The following is an 11,690-nucleotide window of genomic DNA, read 5'->3' as shown; positions in this document are numbered from 1 at the left end:
GGAAAGATTCCTCTGAAAATAAATGGGACTTGATAGATTTCCATATCATTTATAACTTCCCTTAATTACACTTGGAAGACTTGCCAGTAAAACTGGAAAATTGGCAGCCTATATCCATTATAGTAATTTTGCCGACCATGGCAAGCAGCTGGCTTTACTGGATTTTATTTCCCATCACTCACAATTAATCATCAGCTGGAGATGTCTGAAACTCCTCAAAACGTAGCAACACTGTGTGACATTCAGGCCTCCTTAAAATGCTAAAATCTGCTGAGTAAATGGGCTGAGTTCCCCTTCCAGCGAACTCCTTTTGGTGCAAGGCAGGCTGCCGGTTAATGAGTGCCACTTCGATAATCGGATGCGAATGTGAACCCTGACCTCATGTCAAAGGAGAGGACGCAGCAAGCTGGATAAAAGATACGGGGTTCAGATCTACAAACTTTACACCAATTAGACAGGGAGCGGGGAAATACATCAGCGCCGATTGGGTTTATCAGAAAGACTTGCGGGGCTTGTGACCACTTTGTAAGCCTAACATTGAAGACGTCCTGTCACAATCATTAAGTCTTTATCAGATGACGCACAAAAGTCCGAGGAAAGGCTACCATATTCTCAAAGATCCCGCCGTAGCGATGCCCTCGGGTGTGCGCTGTCTTTTTGTGTCGCTGAGTTTCAAAGCGACCCGTCCGTAAAGCGCAATTAGTCTCCGCGGTCCTCCTGTAGGTGCGGTGGAGACGGCGGCGCGGGGCTGCTGCTGCTTCTCACATTCGGCCGCTTCCACCCCGTGCTTGGCCGGGAAATGACTGGAGACAGTTCCCTGTCCTGTGGGTAACCTCTCGGTCAGAGGAGATCGCCGGCACCGTGCGGTCCCCCGGTTATTCAGACAGCCCTACTGACTGTTCCCCAATCCACGTCAGAATTGTTAGTAACATCAAGATGTCAAGTACCCTCCCCTGCAGTGATTTCTTTTCTGCTTTCTTGCTTGCTTGCTTTTTCTTTTTTTTTTCCCCTCCCCTTTTTTCCTTTTCACTCTATGGGGAACAAAACTGAGCAGATACTTTGAACCGCGCCATGCGGAAATAAACCACTAAAATACAGACCGCAGGTCTAATGGTTAATTGCTCATTTATTTTGATTTTCCAAGCAATGTAAAGATAATTTTATCTGCAGCGTAACTCTGTCAGAAAGATACCCAAGTTTAATTTCCTTTAAGTAAAGGAGCCCTTTTATTTTACTTGGTTCCAATCAGTCAGATTTTTTGTTTGATTTTATTTGCCTGTTTTGACAGATTTGGGTCATTGCTGAGACCTCTCTAAACTGAAATGTAAAGATGGTGCCTCACATTGGTTTACCATGCTCTGAAAGAAAGAAATTTTACCATGAAAATGCAACATTAAAAATGGCCATTAAAACACCATTAAAAATGGAGTTTCAGACATCTCCATCTGATGATTAATTGTGAGTGATGGGAAACAAAATAAGTTAGAAAGCAAGAACTTGTTCACATTGCTGCAGTTTACATTTGCAGGCTAAATAGCAGGCAAAAGGATATGTGCAATTACGGAATGAAAGAAATTGGACAATGCCCCAAAAGACTGAAAAAGAGAAAAGAGAGATACAAGTGCCTAATTTTAGGATTTGCTGCTTTGCAACACAATAAGTGGAGCCGTAAAGGTTTAACATAAGAACAGTAATTAAACTTCTGTGCTTAAGCGACACTTTCACCAAGGTAATTTTCAACAAATTGCACATCATCAGGAGTACTGACACAGCAGCATTTTCACACGTGGTAGCTGCTGAAAGTGCCTCCTTCCTTCCAAATTAGTAACCTTAGATGTTAACGGGATAGTTTGTCTCTATATTTTGTGGGTCGGGGAGCTGTTTGCTTCCCAGACACCACTTCCTTTGTCATCAACCCAGCAGGTTATTTCATAAACCACAAAAACTTTATATTTGAGAAAGTGAGGAAACAGAGGAAAAATTCAGATCCATGGACATTTCCATCCTACAGCTAGTACTTCTTGGTATTTTAACGCTGTATTTAAGAGCTGCAGAAATAATTCTGTGTTTTTCCAGTAGCTGTATTTCCAGAACTCTGGTTTAGATAATTGCAAACAGGTTCATTTGCACACCGCCCACCTGATGAAGCCGTGTTACAGCTGAATCGCACTGGGACTCAAGAGAAGTTCCTTGTGCCCTTGAAATTAGGCCACTCAATTAAGATCTGCACTCCTTAACATCTCAGTCTTCAGCAACCTTTAGAGAGGCCCATGTTCTTGGTGCTCTGATAGCTGAGTTAATTGGAGGGTGGCAAATTTATTTCTGAAATATGCTGTTAAAAACCTAACACCTCCAAGAAACATTCTTGAGTTTTTAAAAAAAAAATAAATGCAACAAAACAAACAGAAGCAGATCTTCATAGCTTTCTCTTAACTTCAGAAACGTCTGGAAAGTTCAGAGGAGATGGAAGAAAAGCTGAGCAGTGAGATAGGGAGAAGAGGGGAAAAGGAGCAAGAAAGGAAAGAAAGAGCTGCTGGGACAAGGCTACAGGCGGAGCAGCAGGTGTGGAAGGAAGGAGACAAAAGACGGAGAAAAGGAGCAGAGGGGAAATAACTGGGGACAAAGAACAAGTCTTTGATACTATTCACCAGATTTGACACTGCTAATGACTTAAATGCTTGCCTGAAGCTTGGGATGAAGTTTCTGCAGGCGAAGTGTTGGGTGTTGGTTATTCTGTGTATCCGGTTAGTACACCGTGTTCCCATAGCAAACGCTTTCCGTATTTACCTCAAAAAGCCCGTCCTGTTGGAGTTGGCAGTCTGCTGGAGGAAGCGGGTGTGTGTAAGCACCTTTTAACGTAACGTCTTTTCTTCTGTCTTGCTCAGAATCCCTAGGCGGACATCAGTGTTTTTCAGTCACTGCTAGTGCACGCTTTAGGAAAAAACTTCTATATTTAAATTTTCAGAATGTACTTCATGCAATGTATGTTTGATCTCTGACTTCACACCCGTCTTTTAGGCAGTATATTCCTCCAAAGTGGTACGCACTTGCCCTTAAATACGTGTTTATTCATTTCACGTATACTTAGAGAAATATGTGTGTATATGTGTATTTATATAAACAGACACATTTTGAGGGCACTGGCACATGTAACAACACATAAACCAAATCTCTGCAGGTCTCAAATTACCCTCTTTAATGAAATTTTGACATCACAGGGAAAGCATCCCAAATTTGCTTGGATAATTGAGCAAATGGCACAGACTGCATCTGCAAGAGAGCCTAACTTGCAGTGGGTACTCGGAGCCGGGCATCCCAGAGGGGTTGTACCTGTGCAAGTCCTAAATACTGGCACGTAAGGGCCCAGCGCCCTTCCCTCTCCAGAATAAATCATCTTCTTGGGGTGACTGGCTGATCACCGGGTTACACGAGGGAGAAATTCCAAGTCCCATGTTTTTCCTCTCATGTATCAGCAGCACCCACAACCACTGTAAAGCCTCGAGCGGCTGTTCCCTCTGCACCGCGTGCTCCAAGGTGTCGGAGGGAGCGTCTGACTGGGGGGCACAGGGATCCCAGCAGAGCAGCCCAGTGGGTTACTGGTGACCTTGAGCTCGCACGTGCCTGTTAGCAGAGTGCAAACCAGCAGAAAGAGGAAACTTGAATGTTTCCCTTTAAGAGCTGTGAGCTATGGTGAAAATGATGAGTTTGCCTCCACGATGCCCCTCCGGTGGACAAGGGGTGGTGGTTCCTTGATGCCTCTCCCATGGACAAGAAGTGGTAGTTCCTTGATGCCTCTCCTGTGGATGAGGGCTGGTGGCTCCTTGCAGGCGTGCTCCGGATGCCGTCAGGTGCTGTAATGTGCAGAGCTGTGACTTTCTGCTCAGCATTCGCCTGTTGGGCTTCCAGCCTGTGCTCCCCTGGATGCATGCCAAGAAACTTTTGCCTTCTGAATCAGGATTAGTATCTGCAAGATCTGCGCCAGGGAAGCAAAGCAAAGGCTCCCTGGCCAAAACTGCACAGATTAAACTTTGCTCTGGATCTAATGTTGAACTGTGATAGATGTGAAATGCAAACTGTAGAAGTTAGAGCTGAATAGCTGGGCGTGGAGAGACCTTTCAGGTTAGTTTGGGGTAATAGTTTCAGGTAGGTGTTTCTTTTTTCCCTGTGTGTTGCTGCTGATATATCAAAGGCAATGGGGATTTGTGATTGTGGTTTGTGTTGTGACTGCGTAGCTGGCTGATTTGACTTGTGCCATGCAAGTCTTTTTAGCATTTAATGAAATAATCTCTTTATTTTTTAGAAGAATCATACACACTTAGAGCATTACAAATCCCCTATCCTCATTTTGTACTGCTTTAATTTTACCAGGTTTCAGAAGGTCAAGAGATTTGCGTAATTGAAGCAATGAAAATGCAGAACAGTATGATTGCTGCTAAAACAGGCAAGGTAAGCTACCTTGGGTCACTTAAAACCATATGCAACTGTCAAATAAGATAGAATTTTAAAAAGGAAAAAAGGAGGATTCTGGTTGTTAAGGAATTAAGTCTGATTGTTGTAAGTCTTTCGAAGTGAGGTGTCTTTAATTTTTAACATTTGCATCTGCTGTGAATGCTGTTAAGTAGTTCCGAGCCTTAGATAGCACAGCAGGAAATAGTTTTACTGGCTTCAGAAATTCATATAACTCTCTTTCTTCTAAATGATTTGTTTTCTATGATGTTACAATGCCAAGTTGAATTGAAAGGTATTGCAGACTGTTTCTCCAAATTCCATCTGTCCAGAGAGCAACCGAAGAAGAAAGATCTCTTTGCCAATTAATTAATTAATGGCAAACAATTTGATGTTAAAAACCCCCACTCAGAGCAAGGCATAGAAAATGCTTTTGCTGGAAGATGGGGAAAGCACTTTTTTATATTGCGACTGTTAAATGTGAAGCCTAGATCTGCAAAATGCCTTGAAACCATCGCCTGGACACGGGCCCCTGGGCCCTCCTTCTCGAAGGGGGAGCAGAGTCTGGATCTGGGTTATGTATTCTCTTCTATCGCAGATTTCCCAGCCTGTCCTAGCCCTTCTCTGCTGGGGGACAAACCCCTCTGCTCTCCCCGAAGCACTGCTGTTTTGCTGTTAAAACCAGCAAAAGAAACCCCTTAGCCCGGAGGGAGGCAGCAAGGCACCTGGCTCCTCGGGGCAGGAGGGAGGTTTTGCCGCTGGCAAGGTTTGCTGGGACCTCAGGATGGGTCTCTGTGCCAAGGACTGTTTGTGTGTTTACAAGAACGGCTTATTTGGCACAGCACTAACACCGCCACCAAGGCTGGGACCCAGGGCTTGCCTCTTCCAGGGTGTCTAGTGCAAAATCGGGTCTCGACAGGGAAAAAAATTGCAGAGAGAGAGAGAACGTACGTTCTCTAGTTGCTCTGACATTGCCACTTTATTATTTTCTTTCATGCGTTAATTCCTCTATGATTTATTTTCTTTCTTGATTAGTATTTCCTAAGATTTATTTTTTCATCCTTGCTTCTTTCGTTTAATCCCTTATTGCTGCTCTCTTCACCTACTGATATTAACTTGTGAGTATTTGCAATTAAAATGCCATTCCCCTCTTCCACCTCTTTTATTTTTTACATTAACCCTCCCCACCAAGGTGTGCTGGAACCCTTGGGCCTGTTCCCTAAAATCCTGCTTGTACTTCCCCCAATAATAAATGTCTCCCACTCATTTGGTACAGATGCCATGTAAAATCCACATTTGGCTGATTAATCCCTCGTAGTGGGATGTGAATGGTGCACAGGCCATTCAGTGGGCCTGACATACACCTTGCAATGTCCCCTTGACGTTTCCCTTTTAATAATAAGCAAATCACTTAGTTACTTAGAATTTTAAGAATTTGAAAAATCAAAGGAGTTTTGGGCTGTGTAGAAATGAAGGCGCTAAACAGAATTCATCCTCTTCTGCAGTGCAAAGTCATGGCTCTGAGTGCTAAAATAACTCGGCGCCTGCACAGGAATGGGATGCTTGGCACTGGCTGTTAGTCCACGTTTTGATGCTTTGAAACCATGTTTTTGAAACTCAGTTCGTTTATCTTCAGCTGGAAGACGATCTCCATCTTCATTCCCAGCTGAATTCCTTTTCTGCATCAAACTCCATTTTCCTGTTTGTAATTGTGAGAAAAGTGGCTTGTGGTTTTTTTTTAATCTACTTTTGAGTTTACTCCAGCTGCAGGTGGTTTAAAAACGAGGGAAAGATGGAGAGGAGCTGGCGTGCCGCCTGTCTCCTACGGGACAGCTGCGCGTGGGTTGGGGTAGGGAGCCGGCCCCGCTGCGAGTCAGAAATCGCTGGGGAGTTTGAAACACTGGTCAGCTACAGGGTTTGCTGAACCTTGGCTTTGCAGAAAAAGGAAAGAAAGATTATTTTTCATAGTGCTTTCATCTCTGAAAAGATTGTGACTTGGGGACGGGGCAGGCTATCGATTTAGAAACAACGTCCTTTTTTGTACAGTCTCACGGTGCCTTTGCCTGTGTACGATGTTCAGCTTAGTTTCTCGTGTGATGCCAGGAATGTGCCTGTGCTGCAGAGACCTGCTTACAAGCTCATGTGGCTTTAGACCATCAAACTCAGGTGTGGGCAATGGTGCAGCCATAGTAGTCTGATATTTTGTGTACAGCTGCAGGTTTCCTTTAGGAGCCGAAGGAAATGCTTGGATGGCTAAACTAAGTCTGAACAAGGTTTTGACCAAGGATTTGGGCATGAGCTCTGAATTAATATTGCAAGTACACTTAATACATGGATTCAAATACCTGTTGGGGCTCCATATGCTGAAAGGGACTGCAAACACATTACAGCCTTTTTATAGAGGAAATGAGGGACTAGTGTAAGATGTTTGTGTTTGAAAATTCAGGAATTGGCACATGAGTATATAATTCATCTACAGATGTAGTTGCATTTATCTGATAGCAGTAGTTCTTTGCCAGGTTCTGTGATGCTAAAGGATCCCAGTTCAGATTTGAATCAATCTGTCCCAACTGTCTGGGGATTGAGGGAAACCCACTTCGTGGCTGCAGTCCCAAAATTTAATTATACTTAAAATCTGTAATGCAAGAAATACTGGAATATTTCATTCATGTCCAAGGGTGAGTGTTGAACAGTCAGTCTGTCTTGTAAAAGATTTAAAATTTAGTAGTAAATGAGAAGCAGTGCAAAGAGGTGGAAGAAAGGTGCTTTTTTTAAAAAAAAAAAAGACCTGATGTTCAGGTCTTCAAGCACCTAAACTGTTAAGATAATGAGCTAGAGGTGAGTGCCTAAATACCTGGAGAGAGCTGAGCATGGTTTGGTCAAGCACTGGCAAGGTGGTGGAATCTCCATTCTCAGAGACACTCAAAACTCAGCTGGACTCTGAACACGGGAGGTTGAGCTGCCAACCTCTCCAGGCCTCGCCAGCGTACAGGCATCTGTGATCCCCATGGTGGTCATCACGTGGCTTAGTGGCCATTTACCCTGTGTGTACAGATGTGACCCTCTAGATAAGCAATGGCAACCACACCACTGAGGAAGGTTTGAAATAACCTCCCTGCCCATGACAGGGAGGTTGGATTAGATGATCTCTAAGGTCCCTTCCAACTTAGGCCATTCTATGATTCTATAATTTCTGTTTCTGTACCGTAGGTGAAAGCTGTGCACTGCAAAGCTGGTGATACCGTTGGAGAAGGAGATCTGCTGGTGGAACTGGAATGAAAGGTTTCCCTCCACACTGTTGAATTAACTAAGCCTTTATTATTTTAATCCGTAAAGTAAGATTAAGGCAATTCAACACAGAAAATGGACAGTCCTATGTGCAAGATTTTACACAGTTGTATTTATTGTATCAGTGGTTAAGACAGCAAACACAGATGTTAAACCTTGGCAACAGATCCCAGATTTTTACTTCCAGAAATACTTGTACATAACCTTTGTAATTCTTTGATTTTTCAGGATCAAATAAAATTAATAAAATACCTTTTCTGCTTTAAAACAGGAAAAGTGTCCCTTTTTTTTTTTAAAAAAAAAAAGAAAACACAACAAAAGCCTGAATCCGATTAATCTTCTCTGTGGTAATATCACTAGTTTGAGGGTCCAGCCAAATTGTACAGAATGGCTGGTAAGAGTCAAAAAAGAATCACTCAGTGATTAACCCAGCGCTTTTCCTATGCTCTATGTAAGCGCTGAACAAGTGCTGCTGATGGCTTTGATTCTGATCAGATGTGTGGCAATATTTTGAAGCCTTTCTATAGACCAATTTAAATAACAAGTTAGATGTTTTGCTGATGCAGACTTTCCCCATGTGTTTTCATTTACAGCTGTAAGGGAATTTTCTTCTTTTATTCAGACTCCATAGTCATTATCCCGCCACCTTTTTATTAATTACTGGAAGGAATTCTTTACAGAAGGAGCTGGCACTGTCCTTGAATTCCTTTAGCCACCCCAAGGTCTTGCTGGAGGCACTCACTGTCCCTTAGGCCAAGCCCTCTCCTGAACTCTTACAGGAAAGGGAGACCAAGTGTCTGGTTTTCTGTTGTACAGAGGCTCTTACCATAAAGACTGTGTGAATAATTAGGACTGTATCCTGCTGGAAGAGTTGTGCATCCAGTGTGTGAAACCACAGAAGGCCTGGAGAGGAGGAAGATTTAAAAACCTTGAAGTGAGAGGTGACTTGGTTAGAACAGGTAAGAAGATGTCTATTTTTTTTTTTTCCTCTGCATTCAGGAACTCCATGCCCCACAGTGGTGTAGGCACCAGAAGTTCAGAATGTTAGTGTGGGGTTAACAGAGGCTCTTCCTTCCATTAATTGGCCTAGCTCGCTAAGTCAGCAGCTGCAGCTCACTCCACACAGGAATCCCTCTGCTTTCCTGCACATGAAGCATCATCTCTGTCCCTGTGCTCCTGCCTAAAGCCTCCGCTGCTGCCCACTGCTGGGCCAGGACCCCGGGCTACTCCTGCCTTTCGTCTCACCTCCTACAGCTGTTTTGTTTTACATACCTCTAAGTCACTGTTCCTGCTGTGCCTTCACCACTGCCCCAGAGAGGAGGGGGCCTGCTCTCATTTTCTTTCCTAGGATGTGTCGAGTCATGCAGCATCCCAGAAAAACCCCTCTGGGCCCTCTACCAGAAGATGAAGGATGAAAACAGTCTGTGACAGGGCTGGTGACTCGTGTTTGACCAGAAAAGTTCACGAGTCTGCTTAAAACTGACCAAGGAGGTATTTTTTCATGTTATTGAGCGATGCTGCCAACTACACCACACAGCCAAGGGGGAATAATGGAGTTACAGGGATCCGCTTTGTTAGTTAGTTTACAAAACCTATCAAGATGAGTAAAAAGAAAATAAGTGCTTTTGCAGTTGGAGAAATTGAGCCTGACACCCTACAGATCTTCCTAGACATCTCCTTAACACCCTCTTGCCCCTTCCAAAAGGAGCCCAGTTCAGCTTCTGCAGGTTGCTCTAAACAACAAAAAAAGTATTGTAAAGAAACACAAGTATTCTGCTTTAAAAGTACGTCATTTGCTTAGTGCAGCAACATAAGCTTTCCCTCTGTTTTTCTAAATGAGATGCAGCAGTGCCTGCTATGTTGATAAAGTTTAGGCTGATTCCTTACCCTGGTTCCCTGGGCAGAATCCCTACCCCGGATCTCCTCCAGCCATCACAGGGCTACTGGCAGTGAAGCAAAAGTACAATATTGTTCCTAATGGTATCCTTAGTACATTTAATCATACTTTGGCTCACTGCATGGCATACATTCCCTGCTCCTTTCGGCAGCTTTGTACACTGTACAATCTATATGTACCAAACATGAAGGAAAATATAAGGCACAAGGTTATAATAACAAGAAGAGAAAGCCATGATTTTCCCAGATTGTACAGAAACCAATAGAGTTGGTTGGGTCATCTTCTTTTCCATCCTCCCCCTCCCTGTTTTAAATGTTGCAATAATAACAATACATGTCCTTTGGATATTTTTTATAATGTATGTAAAAATCATTCCCCCAACAGGAAATCCAGTTTGCATATGGTTACGAGTTCTGTATTAAAGTGCTTCGCAGAAAAGTCACCTTGATAGTAAGTGCTCACAACAGCTGCGTCCACTGTAGCATGGTGGGCAGCTGAAATCAGCTTCGCTTTTCCTCGTCCCCATCATCACCACGCACCCCACCCCATGCCCCCCCAGTCCTACAGTCACTCAGTAACCTGAAGTAGTACCTAAAGTGCTTAGAATGCTGAATTTAAGATATGATTTTAAATGTAATTCTCATATACTCTTTTAATGTTGCTTCACAGTACCTTATGAAACTAAATGTTTTTTAAAATACTCCTTTCCAGTTCAGAAAAACACTTCAATACAGAGTAAGAATAGTCTTTAAATTTTCTCTCTTTTTCCAGCCATTTTATATTTGTCTTGAAGCACATAGTATCTATGTGGTCACCTCTCCCTGTTTCTATTCAGTAACCTATTAAACACCATTACAGCTTTATTTTGTTTGCAGACATAATTTTTTAAAAAAATCAGTTTCAGCTATTAGTGCAATAGTATCATCATGATTCCACCCATCTTGGAGACCTACACAAGAAAAAATGTCAATACAGGCAAAAAAAGTCAAAAAAATTAGTCTTTTCTCTGCCTTTCACTGACCTCATTAGGCACTAAGGCAAAGGGAGGGGTAGTTGAGAAAATAATTAGACCTCAAAACTGATGTGCACAGATTTTACACCTCATGCAAACCCCCTTACTCAGGGCAGGTTAGCGGGGAGGACACTGACTAACGGAGGAGGAGTCCCCACCTCTGGGCCTACAAGACTCCAACGCTAACGCCAAGGCTCCCAGGTTGGGAAGGTTACAAGAGATCCTGTGTGTTTTAATACAAAATTATTACAGCTTTCCCGGAAAGGTTACCAATCGACATGTGCTTAGTACTATGCCTTCAGCCAGGCTGTGTTCCCTCTCTCTCCCGCTTCTAATCCCGGCTTTCGCGTAGGACGTAGGCGAGGCCGTGCTTCCCCGAGGAGTCGTAACTGTCATGGTAGGGGAGGCTGACCCACTCGGGCGGGTACGTCGCCGTGCTGTAGACGAAGCACTCCACGACGCCGGCGGCGGCTGCCCGCACCTCGCCCGCAGCCCCCTTCCCTTCCCACTCCACCACCTCGATCCTCATCAGGGTGCGCTGGTACATGTCTGGGCAGCATTCAAACTCATCCAGGAACTGCAGCATCTGGTCGTCGACCGAGTAAATCTCTCCGGCAACGTGGTGTCCCGTCCCCGGGATGTTCAGCATGTAAGGGATGTTGTATTTCCCGGCAATCACCAGCGGGTACTTCTCAGCCGTGCGGCCCCTTCCTTGAAATTTCGCGAGCCCTTTGGCCGTGTTGATCATGTGCTTGTAGTTGGGCTGGCCTTTCTTCAGCGTGCCATAGACGAAGACACGAGCCATCGTACCTGCAAAAGCAGCTGAAAGACAAGACATTACACACTTTGGCTGCTTTGGCCACTGTGCCCACGGGAAGACTCTTCACGCACATGCAAAAGTGGTCTCGTAGTCCTACACCTCGTTTTAAAAATCATACTAAGCTCCAGTATCTCTTCAAACTTCTCATTCAAAAACTGTAACAGTGAAAACCAGATACCAGGGGAAAGTCACCCTTGCAGGTCTTTACTGTAATCAAATTACAGACC

General features: G+C 44.0%; 2 protein-coding genes across 2 annotated transcripts in view; one reads left to right on the top strand and one right to left on the bottom strand.

Annotated features, from left to right (window-relative positions):
* Positions 1-7,998, top strand: part of PCCA (propionyl CoA carboxylase, alpha polypeptide) — a gene marked incomplete at its 5' end in the record, with an annotated part of 16,217 nt that extends 8,219 nt beyond the window's left edge. The window contains 2 exons of the mRNA XM_009876432.1: positions 4,369-4,446; positions 7,657-7,998. Coding sequence (XP_009874734.1) covers positions 4,369-4,446; positions 7,657-7,725 — 147 coding nt within the window. The remainder of the gene's footprint in view (positions 1-4,368; positions 4,447-7,656) is intronic.
* Positions 7,999-10,974: 2,976 nt separating this feature from the next.
* GGACT (gamma-glutamylamine cyclotransferase) lies at positions 10,975-11,448 on the bottom strand. Its single transcript, XM_009876431.1, has one exon. It carries the CDS (start codon positions 11,446-11,448, stop codon positions 10,975-10,977), a length of 474 nt encoding a protein of 157 aa, XP_009874733.1.
* Positions 11,449-11,690: the final 242 nt, after the last annotated feature.

Source organism: Apaloderma vittatum, unplaced genomic scaffold, assembly GCF_000703405.1.
Source record: "Apaloderma vittatum isolate BGI_N311 unplaced genomic scaffold, ASM70340v1 scaffold21889, whole genome shotgun sequence".
In the NCBI taxonomy this organism is placed as follows: Eukaryota; Metazoa; Chordata; class Aves; order Trogoniformes; family Trogonidae; genus Apaloderma; species Apaloderma vittatum.
The sequence above is the reverse complement of the archived record's forward strand: the minus strand, read 5'-3'. Positions and strand labels throughout refer to the sequence as shown.